This window comes from Rhinichthys klamathensis, unplaced genomic scaffold, assembly GCF_029890125.1.
Source record: "Rhinichthys klamathensis goyatoka isolate OS25496 unplaced genomic scaffold, OSU_Roscu_1.1 h1tg000247l_1, whole genome shotgun sequence".
NCBI lineage: Eukaryota > Metazoa > Chordata > Actinopteri > Cypriniformes > Leuciscidae > Rhinichthys > Rhinichthys klamathensis.
This window is the reverse complement of record NW_026606769.1, coordinates 1,820,646-1,848,578: the sequence shown is the minus strand read 5'-3', so window position 1 is coordinate 1,848,578 and position 27,933 is coordinate 1,820,646. Positions and strand designations below refer to the sequence as shown.

At 37.5% G+C, this 27,933-nt stretch overlaps 1 protein-coding gene across 4 annotated transcripts; it reads left to right on the top strand.

The window, feature by feature from the left end:
• The first annotated feature begins 501 nt into the window (after positions 1–501).
• Positions 502–25,138, top strand: lpin1a (lipin 1a). Of its 4 annotated transcripts, none has more exons than XM_056266331.1 (22): positions 502–681; positions 9,037–9,237; positions 10,134–10,229; positions 12,518–12,819; positions 14,278–14,367; positions 15,277–15,375; positions 15,640–15,766; positions 15,852–16,137; positions 16,315–16,408; positions 16,553–16,734; positions 17,151–17,244; positions 17,375–17,444; positions 18,770–18,847; positions 18,952–19,044; positions 19,199–19,260; positions 19,785–19,923; positions 20,019–20,167; positions 20,263–20,349; positions 20,442–20,594; positions 20,678–20,792; positions 20,877–20,980; positions 24,941–25,138. In XM_056266331.1, exons 1-22 carry the CDS (start codon positions 613–615, stop codon positions 25,098–25,100), a joined length of 2,850 nt encoding a protein of 949 aa, XP_056122306.1. In that variant the 5' UTR covers positions 502–612; the 3' UTR covers positions 25,101–25,138. The 4 variants fall into 4 exon arrangements, with proteins under 4 accessions (XP_056122306.1, XP_056122307.1, XP_056122309.1 ...); XM_056266334.1 differs by lacking the exon at positions 502–681 and adding an exon at positions 6,901–7,128; XM_056266333.1 differs by lacking the exon at positions 502–681 and adding an exon at positions 6,901–7,132.
• The last annotated feature ends 2,795 nt before the right edge of the window (positions 25,139–27,933 follow it).

The following is a 27,933-nucleotide window of genomic DNA, read 5'->3' as shown; positions in this document are numbered from 1 at the left end:
CCAAACTTTCTCAGAGCAACAAGAAGCAGTAGTGAGTTCAGGTCTTGAATCAGTGTTTCAAATGAATTGGGATAATAAGTGATTCAGTGACTCACTATAAAACCGGTCACTACTGGCGTATTGATGTAAAATGGAAAAAAGAATGAAGAGTTTATGCACACACTGGGGAAAAATGTGTTAAAATGTCATGTCCACTACAAACTGTTACCAAAAAGAATACATTTGAGATGTTGTGGAAGTGACATGATATATAGAGTGAAAAACTTTTCTCATTAGCATCAGTTTGTTGAGTTGGTTGTGTGTACAGTACATGGTTGGTCTATAGATCATGTGTGCATCTTTCTGGGTGTTTATATACTAATTGTGATAAAGCTGAAGTGATGTCCCCTCTCTCAGGGTGGGTCTGACCGCTTGAGGCTCTTCATGCCAGACCTCTCAAGTTTCGCCTGTGGACACCATTCCAAGAACACGCTTGGTAAAATTAGTATACGAAAACACTTTTAAGCCCGGTATATAGCTCACTGCTCAGTTGTTAGCACAAGCATTGCGTAAGGACTAGTTTCAGCTTCGTAATAAAGGCTTATTTCATATAAGCGAGTGGATAATGGAATCATGATAGCAGAGGATCAAGTGGAAGGCTACGATGAGATATTCAGCCCAAATGAGACGAGCTGGACATGGGTAACACACAGTGATTTGTCAGTTTAATATTCAGAATGATGGATAAAAAACACTGAAAAATGTCTGTCTGGATTTGATATTGTTAAGATGTACTTTAATTGCTTTATTGCATTTAAAGCTTTTTTTAGTGTAGCTTCATTGCTTATACTCTCAGTAGTTTTGTGTTGATTGTGGCCTGTTTGATTATTCTGATACAGTGATTGTTCTTATTTTCAAATAAGGTTCTCATTTTAAGAATGAATCATCAGCATATCAAAACAAAAGTGCATATAATATGCATGTATTTGAGATATGTTTTTATGCATAGGACTACAATTTAACATTTAAATATTTGAATATTTATTATATTATGATGTTTATTAATTAGTCTACGAAATATGAGAAGTTTTTGCCGTTTGCAAATCAAATGTCCGTTTGGCACTAATGGGGGACGGTCATCGACAGGGAAACCATGTGTGTGTGTCTGCTTCGAGTCTGTTATGTGACCTAGAACCAAAGAGCATTGAGTGCGTCATAGTGTCAAGTTACACTGGCATTTCCAAAGAGACAGACCAGGTTTGCATAACTTTTGAGGGATGTCATTCTTCAAAGTGTGTGTTAATAGGATGTCTGTACAATGTTATCTTTAATTAAAAAAGAAACATCAGGGGCCCTATTTTAACGATCTGAAACGCAAGTGTCAAAGCGCAAAGCGCAAGTAACTTTGTGGGCGGATCCCGGCGCTGTTGCTATTTTCCCGGCGGGATAAATGCCTCTTGCGCCTGGCGCAAATCTAAAAGAGGTTGGCCTGAAGTAGCTTCATTATTCATAGGTGTGGTTTGGGCGTAACGTGGAATAAACCAATCAGAGCGTCATCTCACATTCCCTGTGCGCATGTTGCATGGCGGATTGCTATTATAACGGCGGATTTACCAGGCGCGCGTCAGCAGCGGTTCACAGCCGAGGAGACCGACGTTCTTGTCAGGACCGTGAAAGACAGAGAAGTGACGTTGTATTGCGTGTTTTGCGTGCACCTGTAAACTATGGCATAAACCCTCATGCAGTAACACCCTCAGACGGCACTGTTTATTGACTGTCTGAAGTAGGCTAGAATGCATGCAGAAATAACAAGAAATTCAACGTTCAAATCAGACTTATCTATCTATTTATCTCTCTATCTCTCTATCTATCTATCTATCTATCTATCTATCTATCTATCTATCGTGGGTGGGTTTCTCCCATCCCCATACAAATCAGCGTCGGTTAAACAGGCGTGGGAGGAAAAAAACTAAATTTTCATGGACACCACAATGATTTCCCTCATGTGTTAATATTTTTCCTTGTTATAATGTATGATTTGCAAAAATAAAAACTGCTGCATCTGTGTTGATGAGAGAATCAAGGTGTATGCGCGTTGTGCACCCGCTACATTATGGCCAAGCGTGCGCGCTTAAAATAGCATAATGAACAACGCGCAACGCGCCACTGACTTTAGACTAGTTTTTTTCTGGTCAGTGGCGCAATTGTTTTATAGAACAGCAAAATAGCATGAGGGAAAGTTTGCGCCGGAACACGCCTCCTCTTTGCGCTGAACCGCCCCGGGGAGCGCAAGTGTATTTCTTAGTTAACCGACGTGTGTCTGTGGAGGGAAAAGTCCGCTTTGCGCTGGTGCAAAATAGGAATGATACATGCGTCAGTGTACAAAGTCATTTGCGCCGAGTGCAAGATAGAGCCCCAGATGTTGAATTAAAGGTCAGGCAATATCTGGATAAGTCAAAAGTGTTCAACTTCAGCAGGAGCAAGTGAAGGTCAGGAGCTATACGTTGTTGTATATTCATTGCTGTGGTCATTATGGTTATGATTCATAAATGATTCGTATTATAAGAGCCCTTTAATTGTTACTGTTTGTTCTGAAGTGCAATGTCAGGTTGTCAGTGTCAGGTGAAATACAAACTAGATTTTTACATTTTCTGAAAAAAAAAAAAAAATGAATTCAGAAGTAACCTCAATTATGCAAGGTTGATGCAACAACAGATGCCGGTTTATAATGATTCATGTAATTCAACCCCCTTTTAAGACATGCATTTGAAGTTAAATATGGCCAGTGCTACATCAAGACTGAAATAACTGATGTAAAGCTCAATACCACTGCAGCAGAGCAAGAGCCTGCTTGTGCTGAGGCGAGAGAAACTGTTTTGCTGTTTTGTTTTTTTTGAGAACAAGTTCTTTAGCTTGATTGACTATAAACAGACATCAGCATGAACTTCCAGCCAAGCCTGTTCTTTGGTTTCCAATTCTGCACTCTGTGTGGTGTGAGGGTTTTAGGAGAGACACGATATCTGCACTCATGTTCCCTTCAACTTCAACTTGTTCCTGTTAGACCAAAAAGTCCAGTGGTTCACCCCCATCTCCATCCCCCCAAATAACCCCAACAACTGTTTGTTTCCTATTGAGGAATCAGGGTTCCCACATTCTCATTCTCATATATCCAGGCAAATCTATGAGGTAGCCTAACATGTGTGATTTGTAGACCTGGAATTAACAAAATCTTAAAACACAGTGGCCATTTTTTCAATAAATATATATATATATATATATATATATATAATTTTTTTTTTAATTGAAAAAATACATATATATATAAATATATATATAAAAAAAATATATATATATATATATTTTTTTATTTTTTATTTTTTTCATGCCAAACTCTAAAATATTTTATCGGGTAGAAATTGTGAGTAAAAATGTTTTAAAATCCTGAAGAACATAGAGCTCATTGAGACTCCAAAACGTCTAGAATCATGAAATTTTATTATTTTAATTGCAAGCATAATTGTTAGTTTTACTGTAGTTACTTTAAAAAAAATTTTTTACAAAAACTTGGAGTGTCCATAGATTAAAAAAAGATTTGAAAACAAAACTAGGGCTAGGGGGCTTTTGGATTTTATTGTGGGGCCTTGGAGTCAAAAAGGTATTTTTTGATGAATTAAAAACATAGGCAAAAAAAAAAAAATTATAATAAAAATGTTTTTTAATAAAAATATTATCTGAGCAATTCGGGTTTGATTTAGCACTTTCGAGCAAACTGTCTTCGCTGATTTAGCAGTCTTTTGACTTGACTTAATTTGAGGCCTTTTTCAGAAAATAATTTATATATGTAATTAATTTGAATAATTAATCAATATATCATGTATTTAATTTGATTGCATTTTTAATCAGGTGACAGTCCTAATTCCGTATTATTAAACAGTGTTTTTGACCTATGAACTTGCACATTCACACTATCTGCTGCACAATGTAGTATCTGTACACTTCCTCCACTTGTTTACAACCCAATCCCTCATACTAACTAAGCAGGATCTTGTTTTACAGCCTATGGTATGGTACATACTGTGCCAAAAACACAATGGATTAATGCAGAAAAACAGGCCCCACTTCACAGAAGAGTCTTAGTGTCACTCTTCCCTCTTACAATAGTAAGGTCAGCAGTTTACTCAACACATGACCCCACATGCCTTGTGTCACAGGCCCCCTCTCCGATTGGTGGAGATGGCCCATCCCAGATGACTCCCCCTTCCTCCACGTGAAAGCATTCATGAGTTTTCGAGGAAAAGTTTTTTTTTTACAATCAGTCACGTGCTAAGCTTATAGACCAAAATGTAAAGAGTGTACAATGTGGACAGGTTTTAGAGTAAATTGAATGAATATTGTATCTTTTCATGAACAAAGTGTTATTACAGTATAACTGGCAAAATACAGCAAAACAAATCAAAATATAGTATGAAATATTTCATATAAATATATCAGTGTTTATTAGTATCTTGACCGCCATGTCAACAACTTCCTTTAGTATTTTTCTGCACTCAGTAATCGCACAGTGCATTAGAAGTCTCCTTGGACTACTCAGACCCCAGACCCTCTAAATCACATTCTCTTATTCTTGGAAACAGTGTTTCTGGAATGAACTCAATGTGCTGGTTATCCAATGGAGAGATCAACGAATCATGATGAAATAGAGAGTGTGCTGAGAGAAGGCTGTGTAATCAGAGAGGTGGGCAGTCCTTTCTTAGGCAAACTTCTTTTAGGTTGTTCGCCTAAACAGTGCTTCACAGAAACGTGCACACATAGACACATACCTGTCTTCTTTACTCTCTCTTTTCAAAGAAAGGCAGCTGTTTGTGAACTTAAATACGCACACACATTATCCATTGAACCACTCAAACAAGCACTCTGAAATCCCTCTTAAAGGACACCAGGGTTACCACAGGACACTAAACTACAATAACTGCTATGTCAAGAAGAATGTATGCTTTCAGTGCTTTCATGTGCAAATGGCATCTAAAGCAACATCCAGATTATTTCTTGACATAATGTAGATATAATCAAAGATGCATGTCTATGCATGCATTGCAATACTAAAGCTATAATACACTGTCTGGTTTCTACCATGGTTTACCCATGGGATGTCTGACGAAGGCTTTGAAGCTGGCAGAAACATCACTGTTTTTAAAGAAATAAAGTCAAGTTTGTAGAGCAAGTGTTGCACTTTTCCGTTACTAAAGTGAATACTGTTCCGTCATTAATGAATAACAAAGGAAAAAATGAGCACAGCACTATTAACATTCTAGTATTAACTAACAATGACCTCTGATTAACAAATTAGTAAGTAATAGCACTCAGTTGAATGAGGTAGTTCACTAGCTAATCATCAGTAACTACTATTGTCTTCATGCCTCCCAGAGGACTACTAAGAACTACCATGGTTCATATTTAAATGTCAATAATGCACAATGTATAATTCATTCTAAAATGAAGATAATGGTTACCCACTAATAATGACACATACTTGTGAACTACCACATTTAACTAAGCATTATTACTTGCTAATTGGTGTAACCCCGGCATCCTGGCCAAATTTGCCCGGTGGCCTCTGTCCATCATGGTCTCCTAATCATCCCTATACTCATTGGCTTCATAACTCTGTCTCCTCTCCACCAGTAAGCTGGTGTGTGGTGGGCGTTCTGGCGCAATATGGCTGCCGTCACATCATCCAGGTGGATGGTTGAGGAGATTCCCCCCCTTACGTAAAGTGATTTGAGTGCAGAGAAAAGCGCTATAGGCTATATAAATGTAATGATTTTTTTCATCAGTTTCTTGTTAATAGTAGTAAGAGTAATGTATTACTCTAGTACTCTTAGAGTAATAATGCATTACTCATTTGTTCCTGTTTAGTTATTCATTTGTAACAGTATTCTAAAGTGTTCCCCACTTTTCTTCTAAGATTTTAAACTACCATGGTTTTAGATAAAGTATCATGGTAATACCATGGTGTTTTAGACATTTATCATGATAGTGCCATTATACTCTTTGCAGTAGGCTACCTTAGGGTACCATCAAGCAATGTAAGTACAATGGTATGGCCTGCTATGGTCATCATTCAGTGTCAAAATACATAATTACCATCTAATACACTCGCTGTACCATGGTGTACTTTTCAAATCAAATAGACAACGCTGATATTTCTAAATCAATATAAAATTAAATCACCATAATGACTAAAAAAGTGAAGTTTTCTTAATCCTTCTGCGATTACTGTAGGCTATACATCCGGTATACAGCATGCGTCTTTGAGACATAAATGCCTGTAATTAAAAACCTTTTATTTTGACAGCATGTAAGGTGGTGGAATAATATCAGTAAACTACCACTCACCCATCCACATGTATTTTCTGTGATAACACACAGACACACACACACACACACACACACACACACACACACACACACACACACACACAGTGGCAGCGCTACTGTAAACTTTTGATTGCCAGTTCAGCTGCTGCTGCCACGTGAGCAGAATTGTGTGCGTGTTAAATCCATTAAACGCGTGCATTAAATGCAGTGCATTGTCAGCATTACTTCACCACTGTAATGGCAGATTCAGCAAACAATTATAATTAAATATAAACTAGGCAAACAAATGTAAAATATTACAGTGGACGACAGAAAGTAGACAAAATATTGCCTTTGACGCTTAAGCGTTCTAGTCGCGTTGCGTCGCATAAACAAAGTGTTTGATTGGTTCACTCTTCACTGGGTGACGACGACGTCATGACTCAATCCACAAGCGTGAAAGACATAATATTGGATACAGTGGTAGACCGCTTCATTAACTGTAGATGGGAGCTTATTGCTGTTTGTCGCGTCGTGTATTTAGCAATGTAGATGGGCGCAAAGGGTTAACTGTGATGTCAGTTGCAGAGGCAGGGACTGCTACTCACTGAAAGCAGTTTCCACCCTGCTTTAAATACAACGCCAACACAGACAGTCAGAGAACAGTGTGTCAAACGGCAGAGACAAAATACATGAGCGAGCAGCGAACATCAACCGGATTCAGCAGCGTACGAAGATCCACTAAGTGCATTTGAATGGCTGTCACATCCTAACGCGTCTGCCGCATCCCACGTATGTATTACAGAAAATTTCATCCTTGCCTGGCTTCTCATTTCCATCCTGTTTATAATCATCATCTAACATAAATACATCCATTCGTTTGGGTTAATATATTTATATACTCAGTGAAAGGGCTTCTCTTTTTATAGCACAATGGATGATTGTTTACATTCTTTGGATATCTGACTATAATGATCCCTGACATTCGCTTTCCATAGCAATCATGCAGTTATCTAGACGATTATACACATTCTATATGATTTAACTTCGATTAACAACAAAAATATAACATTTGTATGTACACTACTTACCTAATGTTATTTCTCTATTATTCATGATGTAGTAATGATTGCAATATATATGGGGAGAGAGAGAGTTGAAATGAGTCTTTAAGTGTTTGTGGGTATGGGCAATTATGCAATAGCTCTAGTGTTAAATTAAGCATCATAGATGCTGCACTGTAAATTTGGATGTTTGTGCTATTATTGGCATCAGTATCTAACAGCAGAACCATCGGAGCTATGTCAGTCCCATGTGACTGTGGTGTCTGTGTATATGTAAAGGATCAGTTTGTTGTTTATGAACAATGAAGACTTACTTGAAGGGGTTTGCACAATCCCAGGGTTACATCTAGGGGGCAAATAATTTGGGTTAATATGGTTGTCAGGTTTTTCTAAGAGCCAGAGTTCCTACAGTCAAGGAAAGCCTAGAAAGATTAGGGAATTTAAAAAGTGTGGTTTCCAGGCCTTGATAAGTCTGTAATGAAAATACATTCTAGATTTGCATTTCCCTCAAATATTTAAATATTTCACTGGCTTGAAATATTTGATCACAGGCAGCTTCGGTTTGTCTTTTGAAGGTCATTTTGTTCAGTCCTAAATATGTTAATTCAGAAAATTGTCACCTGTTATACAAATGAAAATTCGTCCAGAAATCTGTGCAAAATGATTTCTAAATAAATCCTTTTGTCAGTAATGAATGAACAGCTGGAAAGGTCATGAGCAAGTCATACAAATAATTGGTCAATAAGTGTGAGAACCCTGAAGAGCTTGCATACAAAATGATTTATCTTCCCGTTCCCATTAATGCAGTGGAAACTTGTTGTGTCTTGTCTGATCTACACAAGCCCTAAATTGCATATTGTAATAGTGCACACACTGGTTTTTTTTTTTATTGCAGAAACTTGCAGTTAGCTAATTACTTTAAACATTATGTGTTGTGGTCTAGAGAGAGGCAGTAGTTTTCTGGGTTGGCAGAGCATGTCAGAACTAGGCATTATTAAACCCTTGGCAATGCATAAGGAACACCAGTTGTAATCCTTTTTTGAGCAATGTCATGTGTCTACCACTTGCAGTCTTTAGTTGGGGTTCAATGATATTTTACCTTTCACCTACATTTCCAAAGAGATCTTGGCTTGAGTTAAGCAAGACAGCAAGTTTTTGCTCTACAGGCTTTTATTTTCCAGTAACCCTGCAGCTGCAAACATTTGCACAATCGTAGAAGACTATTTATTGGAGAGATGTTGAATATGTTATCATACTCTCTTAACACAGAGATGGCTCATCAACATAACAGTTGCCTTTACAGAGTTGACTGTGCACTTTCACACAAAAAGCCATTAATTTTAGTGCTGAAGTGCACAGATAAATACAGTATATTGCTTGACTTAATGATAAAAGGATCAAGTAGGCTACTTGTTTGTTACATGTAAAAGAGTAACATACTTATTTTCTCAGGGAGTACCACAAGCTGAAACCAACTAAATAAATGCATTTTAATAGATTATAAATAAATAGAAAATCTAAATAAATAGATTTTAAGATGGTGCTGATTTGAGTGGTTTCAGTTATACCATTTGCACTGTGTCCACTTTAGTCACCTTATGTTTCTCTCTAAAAGCTTGAAATCTCTCTGTTTCAGAGTCAGACCATGAACTACGTGGGTCAGCTGGCCGGTCAGGTTTTCGTGCAGGTGAAGGAGCTGTACAGAGGCCTGAACCCTGCCACCCTCTCCGGCTGTATTGATGTCATTGTGGTGCGTCAGCCTGACGGCACTCTGCAGTGCTCGCCTTTTCACGTCCGTTTCGGCAAGATGGGAGTGCTACGCTCACGGGAGAAAGTGGTAAGCACTAGCAGCGGACGAGATATTCATATTTTTGCAGCTTACAAATTCTCTGATTCATCTTGTGTGTGTGTGTTAAAGGGATATTTCAGCCAAAAAAATAATATTATTTTGTTATGCACTCACCCTCATGTTCATCCCTCAAAACTTTATGGAGTTTTTTTTACGTTTTAAGTCTTAAAGCTCCAAAAAGAACCAACAAACGCCAAGTGCTTTTAAAAAGTCTTGGAATAGTGTCTTAATATTGTTTTTATTGCGCGTGTTTGTCCCAGTGAGATTTGTCACTTCACTCAAGCACATTCAAGCTTCTGCAAGAACCAGTGAGGTTTGTTCTTGCACATCAAGCAAGCATGTTTGAGCTTCTGTTTACCATATTTGATGGGCTTTATGTATGTGTGGTGATACATTTTTATATGTGAAGAATATAAGCCTAAATTAAATCCATTCATCATATAAAGTGACCCAGTCTCTTCAGAAGACTTGAATTAAACTGTTTAATTCATTACTTTTACAATGTCTTTTTGCACTTTGTAATGTCTAAATGATTTGGTTGTGTGGACATTAAATGGATGGACAAAAGTACTGAGAGAATATAAAAAATATCTTAATTTGTGTTCAGAAGACATAAGGGCGAGTAAATGACATGAGAATTTTAATTTCTGGGTGTACTATCCATTTAAGACAGGGTAATCCTGTCCAATGTCCAGAACCAGAACGTCTGGTGTCACATATCAAGAAATATATCAAAGCCATGGACATAAGGGGACTTAAGGGAACAGCAGTTGTTTGAAGATGAGATAAAATTAGCATTGTCATTGGCTTTGTGTTGCACATGGCTTAGTGTTGTAAATTGTCTTTATTATAGTGACAGCATTCCCTGTTCCCTTTCTCCTCAGGTTGACATTGAGATAAATGGGGAGCCGGTCAGTTTACACATGAAACTGGGTGAAAATGGAGAGGCATTCTTTGTCACAGAAACAGAAAGTGGTGAGGTGAGTACTGTACCAAACAATAAATCCTGTATAGCGTTGTTTTTATAGTGGCCAAGGGTCATTGTGCACTAAGAAATGTAACACGATGTATGCAAGTCTCTTCCCGAGTACCATAGCTTGAAATCTGAACTTGTTTACTGGAAACAATCCCGCCGCACGCATTCTGTTCCTGAGCTTGGACACTTTGCTCTAGAACAGACCCTCTCTGCCAAGGCCAACCTTTTCCTGTCTAAATCAGGACCCATCTTTCTGCTTCCCAAGCTTAAAAGAAAAAGCCAGCCAATTTAAAGGGCAAAGTAACGCACAGGAGAAAAGCCCTGAAACACTGTCCGACCGCTGAGATAAGAAAAGCTCTGCGCGCGTAATGTTGGTTATCCTCCTGGCTTAGTCTTCCGCTTCCTCATTACTAGAATCACTGTCCATTTGCATGAACCTTCTTTCTATATGCTTGTGCTTCATTTGACTAGCCAGTAGCAAACAGAGAGCTATAACTGGATTGCATGCACAGGAATATGAAATTGCTACACTCCTGACTAAAGTAATTCATGTAAATATGATATTCTGTTTTAAATACAAGTGTTACATTTGTAGAGAAGGAGATTTAATACATTGGATGCTTTAGTGTAGTATTTTAACAGATGATATTCTAGAAATGTAATGGCACTTAATTTTGACAAGAGTTTTATATTCAAAATAGTAAGTGAACTGACTTCAGCTAAACAATGGCACTATTTTCTGCTTAAAGCCGAAATGATCTCTGTTAGCATCATTGAATCATTTTCGTGTTATCACTGTAAAGCTGCTTTGAAACAATATAAAGCACTATATACATAGAGGTGACTTGACTTGTTCTAGAGATAGCCTACCACAATGTACTACTACAATGTTTAATACCCTTTATTTAATTTATTTGCAATGAACATTAAATAAACATCAAAATAAAATCAAAATGTATCAAATTCAAAAATGAAATATTTTGTTAAAAATTAAAACATTTGATGTGTTTAACACTAGATACTTTTCATGATTTATTACTTTTATTTATTTATGTATGTATGTGTGTATATATATATATATTATTCTATATATAATAGTTTCACCCCTGATTCTAAAAATGGGCAATAAATTCTAAATTGCCCTATATTCACGGAATGTGCCAGTTACATAATTGCTTATTCTTTCTCAAGGTTAGAGTCTGTTTTATTTGTTTATTTATTTATTGGCCATTTATGCCTTTATTCGACAGTGAAAGTGGAGAAATAGTGTGTTTTAATCACGTATGATTTCCTTGTAATGATTTGTGGCACCACACGAACATAATGTGTGTCATATAGAATCAGTTTTAAGACAGTAGAGGCTTTTTCACTGAAGTGCAGTGTACTTGGGATGGTCGTGTTGCCAGTACAAGAAATTAAAGCTTCTGGAGGGCTTTTTTTTTGGAATACCAAACACAAAAGGTCAGATGACTTGTATTACTCAAATATGTATTCCGAAAAGTCACACCTGTCTCTGTGTCAGCCAAAAGCTCTGTTAAGGGGAAGAAAAAAAAAAAGAGTCCATGCATGTTAGCCATTCAGAAGACTTGGATTTGACTCTGCCAACGACTGGCATTAGTTTGGGGTGCAATTAAATAACTAACTTTATAGCTCTACCTCATCTAATGAAAAGTAATGTTAAAGGGACAGTGGTTTTCTGTATTAATTGTTGTGATGGTCCTGCTGTTGACTACAGTCATAGTCATAGGATAATGGTCTGTCTGCTTGAATGGGAGTGTAGGCTGACTGGTTCTGGTCACTGAGTGAGTGAACAACATTTATGTGCTTCTGTTGCTCTTGCACTTATGTCTTGTGAAGCCATGACTTACAGACGGTTCAGAACTGTTGCACGTGCATGAGTTTATCTGTAATGAAACATGCAGTGATCTGTTACTTGGCATTAAGGTCACATTGTTGTGCTTCTGGGATTTAAGCAGACACGGTCAAACCAAATCTTAAGGCTGCAGTCTACATTTGTGTTCATATGTTCTACAACACACCCTATCAAGGTCCAATATTAACTTTTTGCAACACCTGCCAGTGGCGGGATGAGTTAAGACATTTTTCAGGCCATAAATATGTCTAAATATTGGTAATGGAACTGTATATTTAGCATTATTTAAAACCAATAATATATTTTTTTAATATATTTTCTAAAATAAGTCAAGATGTTGTCCTCCAAAAGGAAAAAAAAAAGGAAAAAACTCCCTAAAGCATGTCTACATTTCATACTATTTATTACTCTGTCTACAGGAGATGGTGCCGTCCCACTTGGCTACATCACCCATAATTTCAGAAGGCTCTGCCCTAATGCAGGCCCAAATGGGAAAAGTCTTGTCCCGTCTTTCTGAGTCTGGAAACGGAACCTTCATTCAAACCCTGGGCCCCATGCAGGCCCCTGTTGACAGTTCAATAATGAAGAAGAGGAGGAAGAGGAGGAGAAAATCTAAAGTAGACAGCAAGAAGCGAGAGGACAACGAAGACTTTTCAGAAGATGAGGACATGTTTACCATCGACATGAGTTCTGATGATGACGCAGAGGCTTCAGGCAGCAGGTCAGAACAAACAGTATGAATATTATTACGTATTATCATTACGCACATAATGTTTCATGTCGTTCTAAGTCTGTATAAATTTCTTTCTTCCATGGAACACAAAAGCAGAAATTTTGAATATCCATGCCGTTCTTTTCCATACCAGAGGCTGTCAAGCACAATTTTTTTTTAAAGAAGCAGACCATATGACTTACTTGTATATTCAAATTGCAACCATATTGCAATTGTTTTAGAGACATGTAAAAGTCAATGACATTTGGTATCACTGATGTCACACCTGTTGACTGTTATGGCACTTTTCAGTATGCTATTTTGAATATATGTGAACTTGTGAAGTGAGTGATGTATGTGAATGAGTCCACTTAAAACTCAACGAGTTCACTCAAAACTCATTCACTGATGTTTATGAGTTTTGATAGCTGCGATAGCATTGTGGTGTTTTTGGAGCTTAAAAGCCTCTGGTCACCATTCACTTTCATTATATGTGGGTAAATGGGGATAGTGCCCTTGCCAAGATCTCACATTGAATCTAAATCCCACTTTTCTTGGAGTTCTGCTTGGCAGGAGCTGTGGAGCTTAATATATTTTCCTGTATAGAGCATAGAGGACAGGACACACACATTAAAGACAAAACAGATGGTTCTGTAATGAGAGATCCTCCTTCTCTTAACCCATCTGAAATCACTGCAAATCATGTGATTACAGTGGCATAATCTGTTTTCTGCAAGTATGCTGGAATGATTCCAGTTGCAGTGGTCTTGGGATGTGGGCTGTGTCTGTTTGTTCAGTCTTCGAATAGGCTCTGCAATGGAGAGAGAGAGGCAAAGTGGAGAAAAATAGGTCGCCAGTCCTATTGCTGAAGTAAACAAGCGGCTCAAACAGCCCCTCCAATGTTTTTCCACGAAATCCAGGAAACCCTGCCAGTTCTGGCTCCAGCTTGAGGGGAGTCCTTTGTAATGCTGGGCCATCTAGCATGTACCCACACATATCCAAGAAAAGAAATTATTTGCAATATAAATCATTTTAACAATATAAACATCCTTTTCCCTTCTTTCATTCCCAGTGGATGACAAATTATGTATTTTATCTCTGCGATCTGAATAAGCAAGTTCCACTACACTACATGCCTTGCATTACCAAGAATCTGTTTCCCAGGTACCAGAAATAAATTTGACTGTAAAGGCCACTGGGAAAACGCTGTTCACAAGGCCAAAAGAGTCAGCTGGGAATGTATTGCTCAGTAAAGCAGCAGTTTGAATCCAGACACTAGCTCTTTAGAAACCCCACAGTGCTCTCTGTCTTCCTGGAAGAATGAGCCTGTTTAAGGCAATCACTTCAGATTATCCCTTGGTATGTCTATGTGCATGGAATATCTAAATGTATACGATGTCTTACTCTTTCCTTTTGCGGGTATATATACTTACTGAATATGTTTGCCTATACTGTATGTGTTTTCAGAGCCATGTCACATGAGCTGTTTGCTGAGCAGGTGAAAGGAACCAGCAGCACATACACACAGTCTGAAGGAAAGTGGACTGGTGTTCAAAGGTATGCTTACCAGTGTTTTTCAAAAAGGAGCCAAGTTCTGGTCACATCGCAATTATGACAAAGTCAAAATTGCACGATATAAAGTTACAAAGTTTGTAGTAAATGTATTTAATATATTGCAAAAGAGAAAAACAATTACCACAACTAGTATACAACATCAAAAGACCCTTTCAACTGGAGTCCCCTGTCTGTCAGTCTGTAATCCATTCTTGATCTCTTTGGGAAAAATGAATTAACACGCATTTCAAAATATTATCCTTATATTGTAATCATTATGATCACAAGCTGTAATCATTGCCTAACATGTCCACTGTGTCTGCTTACTGAATACATATATTCTCTTATAGCTGTATATTACTGCCAAATGGGCATTACTTTGACACACTCTCTGACTGATAACAGAATACTTCCTGATTGTAACATTAAAATAAATCCAGACTTGTATTTTTGCAATCAATTTAATAAAATAATCTATAAGAACACTGGAGTCCCAGCATTTCAGCGAAAAGACAATAAGAGATGGCCGACAAATAAAATAAAAAAACCCTGTGAAATCCAAAAACGTGTTTGTCTGCAGAATATTTTATTACACAGAAAATTCAGTCCAATGGAATTGTTTCTCACCACATTAAAGCAAACCTCAGCATATGCTGTATTGCTGAGTGCATCTGAGACTGAACTGAAGGCTCTATTAATATGTACGTCGATAATCATCAGCAAACTGTTCCCCAGCTGCAGTACAGTGATTAAACTGATAGTATATCATAATGCACAAACTTGCTAATGCATTTAGCTGTATTCATTCTACAACAGACTTATATAGTATTGTGCTTACATATAATTTTTTTCTATGTATGAGATTCAAAATAATGGACATTTTAATCTAAAGCTTTGTTTTCTGACCCACAGTACAGGGTTGGAGAAGACATGCTCTTTACCCATTCCCACCAATGCAGGATTATCCATTTCTTGCCCTCAACAAATAGCCATGTTCCAGTCCACACACAGGTAACCAATACATTCACCATGTAATGTAAATAAACTTGCAACAAAGCCATAAGGTTTAAGGAAATAAGGAAAATGTCTAACATTTCTGTAGCGTATTGCCCAATTTTAAGATTTTTGCTTTGTTTGTCAAGCATGAAATTCAATTTTGTAGAGGAATGAAAAGGCATTCGTACTAGTTTATTTCACAACAGCTGTATTAATACAAACTTACAATTAATCCAAATATTGCTAAATGTCTCCATCTCTCATTTCTCCCTACAGCAGTCCAAATAGCTCCCTGCCATCTACACCCAAGAGTGATTCAGAGTTGCTGGACAGTCAGAGGGGTAAAGGGAAACTGGACAACCCTGAGATGCTGTGGACATGGGGAGAGCTACCTCATGCTGCCAAGGTACAGTATTAATCAGCCATGTCACATGACCACAACAAATTAACAAATCCGAATCAGTTAACTGTACATCTTTCTTTTCACACAGCCTTCATTCCTGCAGCCCCTGTCAGAGCCCATGGTGGTGAACCCAAGATCGATCCCACCGTCTGAAAGCACGCACTTCAGAGCCATCACTGGGGATGGAACGGTGGAGTCTCAGAGCAATGATGTGTATGTGCCTGATCTCAGGGCTGGAGAGGCAACATCTGTCCCTGCTGTAGATGTGGAGGCCATCAGTGCGGCCGCCCATCTTATCACAGACCTAGAGGAGGGGTGTCACAGTCCTGGGGCTCATGCCATTAGCAAGATGGACTCTCCATCCAAGAGAAAAGGTATGTGTGCGTATATGTGTGTGTGTGTATATATACATATATACTTTTATTAATTTTAATTGATCTGTCATATGACATTATGAGTTCTGAAAATAAATGTCACAATGTTACAAAGAAAAACACTTTTTGGCTATTTAAAACATAATATAATGTCAGTCACAATACAACAATTCCTAGACAAAAGGAGCCGGCACTTGGGATCAGATGGAATATACCTGGATGACATCACAGAGTTGGAGCCTGAGGTGGCTGCCCTGTACTTTCCAAAGAGGTCATTTTTACACTGATTATGTTTAAACAAACAGTTATCAAATATCAAGAGTGTACATATAGCCTTTTAGCCATTCACTTGTTCATTTATGATCCAAGTGTAGTGTAAGTATCTTTTTAAATCTAATTTATTGTTGTTGTTCAGTGATGGAACAACTTCTGTGAGGGGCGGAGCAGATCTGAGAAGTGCAAATCAGTCCCCTCAGTCAGTGGGCAGCAGTGGAATGGACAGTGGGGTGGACAGCTTTTCTGACCAGTTAGGAGACTTGCCTCATATTGCCATCTCTCTTTGTGGAGGACTGTCAGAAAACAGAGAGATCACTAGAGGTAAAAGGAGGAGTTGTGATGAACAGTACAGTACCATTCAAAAGGTTGGGGTCAGTAAGGTTTTTTTTTTTTTTTTTTTTTACATTTTTGAAAGAAGTCACTTAAGCTCACCAAAGATTCATTTATTTGATCAAAAATGCAGTAAAAACATTAATTTAAATTGTTTTATATTTTAATATATTTTAAAATGTAATTTGATGTCAAATGTCTATGCTATCACCTTTGATCAATTTAATGCATCCTCCTTGCTGAATAAAAGTATTAATTACTGACCCCAAACTTTTCAAAAGTAGTGTAAAATAATGTATTTTCAGTTGCTGTTCTGTAATTCCGTAGACTTAATATCCTGTTTACTTCTAGATTTGATTAGCTGGGGAAGTAATTCAGCAATTAAAGTCACAATCTTTCATTCACAGAGGAATTTGAGGAGCGAGCAATATCTTATCAGGAGTTTGCAGATAATCCATCTATCATTGATGATCCCAACCTGGTTGTAAAGATTGGAACTAAGTATGTAATTTGTGACATAAAAAACATGTAGCATATAGCATGATGTAATTTACTAAAATATTGTCAAATTACAAAGTAAGTCAATTTAATACATCCTTGAATTATTTCACGTTTTGTTCTCCTCACAAAGGTATTATAACTGGACCACAGCCGCTCCTATCGTATTGGCCGTGCAGGTTTTTCAGAAACCCTTGCCAAAGGTAAGGACAGCATAAACAGCACAAATATGTACAGAAAGGCCTTAGTTATTCATCCAACACTGACAATGTGACCTCACAGTAGTTTAAATAAAGCTTATCATTTAAGCTCGTTAATATACTCATTGTTAATACCGAACTCATAAACATTTGTTTATTAGTGATATATATACACTGTATGTATACACTTAACTTTAGTTCTATATAACATACTTGGTATTATTCAATTCAGTTTTATTTATAAAGCATGTTTAAAATAAACCTTAGTTGGCCAAAGTGCTGTACATAAAGTTGAAAAAAATAAAATAAAAGCAAGAAACACATACAAATGACAAAGAATTAAAAGCAAAAGAAAAAATATGTGTTTTTAACATGGGTTTAAATTCGGCTGATGTAGAAGCAGTTCTGACAGGTAGTGGCAGGCTGTGGTACCAACAAAAGATGACTATTTTGGGATCTGAGTGATCTGGAAGATCGGAAAAACATTTAGGAGCTAAATTGTTGAGAGCTTTATTAAGAAATAACAGAATCTTGTAGTCAATCCGATATCAGACTGGCAGCCGATGCAAAAAAGACTCCATCACCAATACATAAAATGGCATCTGTTAACAAAGACAGTTACCATAATAGGGGAGCCATTAGGAATTTCTTAAAAAGCTCAATTTTGTTTTAATAAAAGATAATATAATAAATTGTATTATATACAATATAAATTATTTAAATTAAAAGACACATATAATATATTTAATTTATTTATATATAGTGTATAATTTATAATAATTCTGAATACAAAAAATAATTATATTGAAAATATTTAAAACTTGTTACACTGATTTAAAATGTACTTACTAGTTTAAAGAATTCTTAATTTATTGGATTCATGTAGGTTCATTACAACAAATGAAATGTGCACTTGGAAACATCTTTGCCCTGCATATACAAATAATAATAATTATAATAAATAATAATAAGACTACTGCAGCTTACTGGATGTCTAAATTTTTTATATTTATAATTTTTTGGACAGTTTTAGCACAGTTTTTAATGAAAGGTTTGCACTAACTCATTACTGACCCAATTATTGGATTGCTTAAACAAGTAAATGATGAAATACATCACAGTGGTAGAAAGATACTGTTTTGTTTCTGTATTGTTTGTCTCCTCTCAGCAAGTGTTTCATGGCTTTTTAAAGTCCTTGTGTATACTGCACCCCAGCTCTCATGGCACTCCAGGGCATTTAAATTTTGTCTCTTCCCTCCTCCTTGTTTTTCTTCTTCTTTTTAATTGATCTCCCCTCATACCATCCCATTGTGCACCATTGCACTAAGTATTCCTGTCTGAGTTACGTCTACTCTGCTCTTGGTTTCTTCACATACTGTTTTCCTAGCGTGTTCGGCTCTAGTCCTGTACGTCTTTGTGTTTATTTATTAGCTGCATGTGTTCAGTCACAGTCATCCTGTCATTTAGTTTTTGAGTTTTGAGTATCAGGGGCTCTGTGCGTTTACTCCAGGCCACAGTAGAGAACATCATGAAGGAGAAGATGCCCAAGAAAGGAGGACGCTGGTGGTTCTCATGGCGGGGCAGAAATGACAGCTCCAAATCGGTATGTTTGCAATATTGCATATGGGAAATAATTGTGAATTGAATTAAAGGTAAAGTGTTACCAGATTTATCCAAAGACATGTTGACTTCTCGCAGGTTTGCAAATATTATGTATGTAATAAAAGCATACAAATCTGTGAATCTTTCTACAACAGGAATCAGCATCAGACCAGATTGAAGGTGGAGAGGAGTCTATAAGAACAGGAACTGTGAGCAGGTACATTTAGAAAACCAGAACATTGTTCTCGCTAATCAATTAAAGGGTCATATGTTGCATATGCACTTTCACCTGAAGTACAGTTGTATAATGTTAAGACCTGTTCACACCAACTGAAATGTTCAGCATGAAAATTCTATTTAGTTTTCAAATGCGATATGTCTGTTCAGACCATAGGTTCAGACCAATGAAAAAAAAACTGCAGATGGGGTGCAGTGGATTTCTCTGCTCTTCAATATTATTCTTGGTATGAACAGGCCTTTAATCAATGTCTGGCATCGAAAAAGTTACGATTAGTTTAAAATTTTACACCAACTCTCAGGCCTTTAGAACTAAACAGACTGAAAGAGAATTAGTTTTGGGTACAGTACCTTTAAGATTTCTAGACACAGAAACTACGAAATCAGGTCTCAGAATATATATCATATCAATCAAAATTCAATCATAAATGCATTTTATAGTATAACTGTATAACTATAGTATATAGTTTTAACTGTGGTCTGGCTGGTGGTATTTTTTACTAGATTAAAGGATGAATCATCATCCAGTGAAGATGACAGTGGAAGTGCTAAACAGAATACTGTGAGCAATCAGCCTGAAGTTATCCACAGCTCTGGAGGCCATTGCTACAGGAAGACTCTTCGTTTGTCCCCAGAACAGCTCGTAAGCATCTCCATTTTCAATGAAGCCAGTAAAGTCAATCAGAGACTACAGTATGTTATGAAAACCATGCTACAAGCATGTTCTTCTTTTTTCAGGCCAGTCTGCACTTAAAAGATGGCCCCAATGATGTGGTCTTCAGCGTGACTACCCAGTACCAGGGCACCTGCCGCTGTGAGGGTACCATTTATCTGTGGAACTGGGATGACAAGATAGTGATTTCAGATATTGATGGCACCATCACAAGGTAAGACACCTCAAGTGAACTTCCTGGGGCAATATAATGGGCTCGACGGATGCGAAAAATAAAGCATGCCGTCTAAATTGCAAAGTCTCTTTCAGGTCTGATACCCTGGGACACATATTACCAACTCTGGGTAAAGACTGGACCCATCAAGGTATTGCCCGACTCTACCACAGAGTTAGCCAGTGAGTCGCACACCACATACAGAGCATCTATCAAATGTGAGCAAAAAGATTTTGTCTAATGTCTAATATATCTAAAACTCTTTGTCAAACAGGAACGGCTACAAATTTATGTACTGTTCAGCTCGGGCTATTGGCATGGCTGACATGACCCGGGGTTACCTGCACTGGGTTAATGAAAGAGGCACTATGCTACCCATGGGACCTGTGCTGCTTAGTCCTAGTAGTCTGTTCTCTGCATTTCACAGGTTGGTACACACACAAAACATATAGGCTTTAAAAAATAATGATAATGCCACGTAGTAACTGATGTCTTTTCTTTCAATCTCAGGGAGGTCATTGAGAAGAAGCCAGAAAAGTTTAAAATCGAATGTCTGACCGATATAAAAAATCTGTTCTATCCAAACACAGAACCCTTCTATGCTGCTTTTGGAAACAGGGCAACAGTAAGTACAAGTAGCAATGTTTGCTAACATTACCTTCATTTGCTATACAGTATGCAAATCCCTAAGGAGCGTTCTTCTCTCTAGGATGTTTATTCATATAAAGAGGTGGGAGTGCCTTTGAACAGAATATTCACTGTGAATCCTAAGGGAGAGCTCATCCAAGAACATGCAAAGACCAACATATCATCGTAAGTGATCTAATGAAAACATTTCTTTTCTCATTTTTAAAGACAAATTACCAATTTTGCATTCAAGCTAACCCTGTTTTGGGATGTTTTTATTTATTTATTTTGCATTGGGCCATTTTTATACAATTAAAGGGTTAGTTCACCTAAAAATGAAAATGATGCCATTATTTACTCGCCATAATGTCGTTCCAAACCCGTAAGACTTTTATTCATGTTCGAAACACAAATGAAGATATTTTAATGAAATCTGAGATATTTATGTCCCTCCATTGACAGTCCATGCAACTACCACTTCAAAAAGTTTATAAAGAGAACATAAAACTAATCCATCTGAATTGAGTGATTTAGTCCAAAAGAGACACGATGGCTTTCTATGATGAACAGATTTAATTTAGGATTTTATTCATATATAAACATTCATCAACGCACATATCAGCAGTTGTGGTAAACAGAAGTTCAAGCATGCTTGCTTGACGTGCAAGAACCAATGAGGTTCATTCTCGTCTGTTACACAGCAAGTTTGTCATTGCATGGTATACAACGAAATGTCATCCATACTACGCACATATTTCAACACACATAAAAACAATAAGTTAAAACAATAAAAATAGCTTAAAGTGTCTTGTGCATGTTATTGCAACAATATGGCATACACGTCCGTTCAAAATGATTGAAGCAGCTGTGGGAGGATAGAGGCAGGGGAGAGGGAATTCAGTTAAAAAATGGCTGTTGGGTAAAAGCTGTTTCGGAATCTGGAAGAGCAAGTCTTTTGCTCTCTGTAGAGTCTACCTGATGGCAGTTGTGCAAACAGATCATGAGAGTACTGTCCCTAATGATAGTAGAAGCTCTGCTGCAACAGCGAAGCCTGTAGATGTTCTCAAGCGGGGGCAGTGGAAGTCCGATGATCTTTTGTGAGGTTTTTATGACCCTCTGCAGTGCAGCTCTTTCAGCCGTTGAACAGTTTCCATACCAGACTGTAATGCATTATGTTAATAATATGCTTTCTACTGTGCAATGGTAGAAAGACTTCAGAAGTCTGGCAGAGAGATGGGCCTTCCTCAAAGTTCTGAGGAAGTAAAGTCTCTGTTTGGCTTTTTTAACCAGGGCAGCAGTGTTAACGGTCCACTTGAGGTCCTCACTGACATGGAGGCCCAGGAATTTAAAGCTCCAGCACTCTCTCTACCTCCTCACCCCGTATTTCCAGTGGCTGAAGCTCCTCCCGGTGTCGCCTGAAGTCTATTATTAGCTCCTTTGTCTTCTTGATGTTGAGAGACAAGTTGTTATTTGCACCACCCAACCAATCTACATACCTCATCTCTGTAGGCAGCCTCACTGCCATTTGAAATAAGCCCCACCACTGTTGTATCATCGGCACATTTTATTATGGTGTTAGTGGGGTGAACTGTTGTACAGTCATGTGTGTAGAGGGAGTAAAGGAGGGGGCTCAGCACACATCCTTGGGGTGCTCCAGTGCTAAGGGTCAGGGTTGAGGAAATGTGTGTGCCCAGTCTCACAGTCTGTGAGCGTTCTCTGAGAAAGTCCATGATCCACAAACACAGTTGGTTGCTGAGGCCCAGATCCAGCATCTTTGTGAATAGTCTGCTAGGGACGATGGTATTAAAAGCAGAACTATAATCTGCATATGTATCCTTCTGCTCCTGCTGTTTCAACGCAGTATAGAGAGCAGTATTTATTGCATCCTCTGCAGATCTACTTGACCTGTATGCATATTGATGGGGGTCTAAAGTGGGAGGCAGTGCAGATTTAATGTGTCCCAGAATGAGTCTTTCGAAGCACTTGGATATGATAGGTGTAAGTGCTATTGGTCTATAGTCATTTAGGGAAGTGATGTTGGACTGCTTTGGCACTGGGATGATGGTAGCAGTTTTCAGGCAGTCTGGTACGATAGTATGTGCAAGTGAGAGATTAAAAATGTCTGTGAAAACCTCTGCAAGCTGATGGGCACAATCCCCGAGGACCCTGCCTGGGATCCCATCCGGTCCAGCAGCCTTCTTGGCATTCACAGTTTTTAAAACTCGCGTGGCCTCATGTGTTTGGAGAGTAAGTGGGCTGTCAGCAGAGTCCAGCTGTGGTGAAGCTGCATTGTCCGGTCCTCTCTCAAATAGGGCAAAGAAGCAAGTTAATTCCTCAGCCAACATGGTGCTGCATGCTGTCAGTGGTTCTCTGCTGCCCCTGAAGTTGGTTATATGATGCACACCCTGCCACATGTGTGTCGTGTCCCTAAAATTAAAGTGCTCCTCTGTCTTCTCCTTGTATGCAGCTTTGGCTGATTTTATCCCTCTCCAGGTTGTGTCTGGAAGCACTGTACAGTTCTTTATTACCAGATCTAAAAGTTGCATCACGGTCTTTCAGAAGAAGTTGGACCTCCTTAGTCATCCATGGCTTCCTGTTTGGGTAGATACGGATGCGCTTGTTGATGGTTACACTTTCCACGCAGCATCTGATATAAAAAAGCACTGTAGATGTATATTCGTCTAGGTCCTTCCTCCGGCCAGGTTTTAACCGTTTGGATAACAGTTTGCTGTCTCTTAATGATGGGGCAGTATGCTGGAGTTAAGAAAAGTGACAGCTGATCAGACTGTCCAAGATTAGGAAGGGGTGAACCTCGGAAAGCTTTGGGGATGTTAGAATAGACACAGTCCAGTGTGTTCTCCCCTCTGGTGGAGCATTTAACATGTTGTTCAAACCTTGGAAACACAGTCTTCAATAACAGTCTTAAAATCACCAGCCACAATAAACACCCCATCAGGATAAGAGTTCTGTTGCTTGTTTATAGCTGTTAACATGTAGTCGAGTGCTGCATTAGCGTTAGCGTCTGGTGGAATATACACAGCTGTAACAACAACAACCTGGGACCTGCATTTAACTGCCAACAACTCCAGGTCTGGTGAACAATGTCTGTCAATAATAATGGCAATGTTTGTGTACCAGCTGTTGTTCGTATAGACACACAATCCAAAATACAGTTCCATTTCCGAGAGACCTCAGCCACCGCATCTGTGCGCGCCGCCATCTTGTTTCCCCCTCTTGTTACACAGCAAGTTTGAGCTCCCGGAGGAACCAATAAGGTTCATTCTTGTGTTACGCAGCACGTTTGAGCTTCTGCAAGAGGTTTGTTCTCGCGTGTCAAGCATGTACAGTTGAGCTTCTGTTTATATTCGCTGATTAACTATTATAAGTGAATAAAAGCCTAAATTCAATCTGTTCATCATTTAAAGAGATTGTGACCCTTCAGAAAATTTGGACTAAACCGCGTGATTAATATGGATTAGTTTTACGATCTCTTAATGAACTTTTTGAAGCGTGAAAGTAGACGCGTGGACTGCATGGAGGGACAAAAATCTCTGATTTAATTTAAAATCTTCATTTGTGTTTCGAAGATGAATGAAAGTCTTACGGGTTTGGACATGAGAGTGAGTCATTTTAGGATGGACTAACTAACCCTTTAAGCTAATTTTCTCTTCCAAATTTAAATCATTTAAATTCATTCGGACATCTAACTTAAGTGTTTTTGTAATTCCCATCATCGAAAATTAAAAGAAAGGGATGATTTTGATCTTTTTTTGTTTTTGCATTGACATTATTTGTATGATAATTAAGCTTGTTTTCCCTTCCAAATTCTCATTTAAATGCATGTCATTTGACTTCGGATTGTTTTTGTAAATTCCATCATTGAAAATTAAAAGAAAAAATTGCATTAAAAACTAATCCTGCTTTGGGATGATTTCAGTTTATGTTTTATCATTGTGACATTATTTTTATGATAATTAAACTCATATTCCTTTCCAAATTCTCATTGAAATGTATCTGGATGTTTTAGATTTGTGTGTTTTTGTAATTTCTGTTATTGATGATTCTCTTGTCAATCTAACAGTAGATAATCTGTGGAGTCTAATAGTTGGGAGTTTGACTGTCCTAATATTCTTGCATGTTTTACAGTTATGGGCGCCTATGTGAGGTCGTAGATCATGTCTTCCCTCTTCTGATCAGAGGGAACACCACCGACTTTCCCTGTTCAGACACCTTTAGCCAGTTCACCTTCTGGAGAGAGCAGTTACCAGAGGTAGAAAAGCAAGATAAACATTCTGAGAGCAGCTAAAAGGACATAAAGCGAACATCACCTACAAACTCAGCTCTAACGCTGCACTGCCATAGGTATTACTCTACGCACAAGCAACTTAGCACTTTGCAGACCGCATGCCGCGCTCTGCCTGTTCCTTTACTATTATTTTACTCTTTTAACAAACATTTAACATTTCTGTGTGTTTTAATGTTTTGTTTAACTGCCAATAGGCTAAATCTGGTAGCATATCACGCAGCTCATATTAGGGAATTTGTTTATTGATGATGGTACAGATATTTTAAAGTGCCAAATGCATTATTCATAACCAAGTTTTCCATTGGCTTTGTCCAAGGTTGTAAAGATGTATGAGGGAATACAATTATTTTAGTACATAGTATAAAATGCTTTTGAGCATGTCATAAAACATACTGAGAGAAATGTAAGTTTCCTAAAAATAAAAACAATAAATAAACTCAGATGTAGGTATAAAGCCAGCTAGTACTGTATATCTCAGGTGTTACAGAATTTTAATAAGGGATTCTTTTGAAACTTAAAGTGACCTTTCAAAAAAAAAAAATATCAACTATGTTGGTTTTTGCATTTTCTTTGACATCTAAATTAATTTATGACCTTAAAGCTGCAGTCCGGCGTTTTTCCTCTTTGTCGCCATCTCTGTTCGAAATCTGCAATTGCAGTCATTCGCAGAATTATCAACTTTACGTGAGTTGTACTTCAACACCCTCGACACGGCATGGCGCGGATGAACACAATGTTTGAGGAGAGTGTGCAGCTGTCAGTCACCGCGCCGATGTGGATACTGGCATTCAGAATCACAGATTATTCTTTTTGGAAGTATGACCAACATAAGAATTTTCACCGGAAAATGTCATCTGAACTAGTAAGAAACATCCACTTTTGTTCTGGTTCTGACATTGCAGTAAATCGCACTGATTAAATCTAACAATTGCTTATAAGTTATCATATCACGCAAAACCGTGCAAATTATACTTTGTTCTCAAATTGTTAATGTTAACAACGTAAGCAAGCATTGCGTGACTACATGTAATGTCCTTCCGATATGTATCCTTGTTTTCGCATGGGCCGGTTGCAGTCTCTTTTTTTCTGTAGCCACTCCGAAGTCCGAATGAAGTTATTTGCATTTTACAGCGGGTGAATCTGTTGTCACTGGTGATTGTCGTTTGAACCTTTCTGGATCCGCCATCAAATTGATAAGTTTAATTATATCAAGTGCTGTGAGAAAAGGCTATAAATCTCCACCTCCAACATCCTCACACCCAATATAGCCTACTAGCCGAGACTCCTTCTTTATGTGTGCAGATGTGACGTAATGACGCAAAGACATGCACGAATCTCCCGCGGAAATCCACCAGTACCACTGGAATTAAAAACATTATTACAAGCTTACCGTTTTGAATCGAGCTAAGGCAAGCAGATAGTTTTGAACACTGGCTGGTTATATATTTTCTCAAATATGTATTTTGGATAATTTTTAACCCCAAAAAAGCTACGGACTGCAGCTTTAAGAACAAAACAACAAATGCAAGTGGTTATTACTTAATTGTGTCATCTTGGATAATTTCTTACCACACACACTTTACGTTTTGCCAAATGTTAATTATTATATAATAAATTTGCATTCCTTATTATTTGTGTGTATTTTATTTAAAGTACATATCTCTGACCAGCAGAAATGAGTCATGCAAAAATGTATTTTGTCAAACGTCATACCCGTTTGCATGTTAAAGAAAAACAAAACTACACAAAAGCAAACATCAATGCAAAAAACTCTCAGGTCATTAAGTATTTAATATCTGTATTAATACCTCCCTATTAATATCATATTAATCATTTTCATAAAATATAATTACACACCTGAGAAAAAAAAAACATTTTAGTCAAGTGATTTTTTTTGCTTATTTCAACAATTAAGAAAACGAAATATCCAGATTCATGGTGCATCCTATTATCTTATTATGTTAATTTTATTTTATTTTTTGTAATCATCTTTATATTCTACCAACACCAACACCTCTACCCAATGGTATGTATTGTTTCTGTCTTATTAAAGGATGAAATGAATTGTGTGTTATGAAAGCACTGTATAATAGAATATATTATATGTCTCTAGTGAAAGAATAAGGGTGTTGTGTAATATGAAAAAGGACAACAAGCTCCCGCTAGTTGTTGCTCCAACTTTTATTTAACATAAGTGAATGGATAATCTGTGATTTACCAAGGTTATCAAGGAGCACATTAAATAAGCACTGATGTGATGCATAAATGATGAGGGGGCTTTAGGGACTGGTTTAAAAGAACTGTGTATTTTAACGTAAATCATGTGTTATTGTTCTGCAAAGAAAATAAGATTATATGATATAGATGTGTGCAACATGAAAATGCAATGCGATACAGACTTATTATAATGACAGATGACTGCTACAAACTTCAACACTGTGAATGATCAGGTCAAACATTGTAGATTGTTTCTGCTCTCTCTACCTGTCTTACAATATTTAAATTCAGTTCATTGAGATGTCTTATTCTAAACAAAAAATAGCTGAATAATATAAGACTATGGTTCCCATCCCATGTTTCCTGCTCATTTGAATGGTAACAGCATAACATTCATTTAATATTGTTTTGTTTTTTCTCGCTATGGAGTTTTATATTCTTTCTGTGAAAGATCTTGTTGCCTAAGTTGTGGCAGTTCAGTTTGTGTGTCATTATGTTCAGTGTTGAGATGTAAAACTACTGTTGTGTTTATATTTTAAGATGCCAAATCTCAATATGTAAATTAAAATCCCACTACATGAATAAAAAAAAGCTTCCTTGTTTGTCTTAAGCAGTA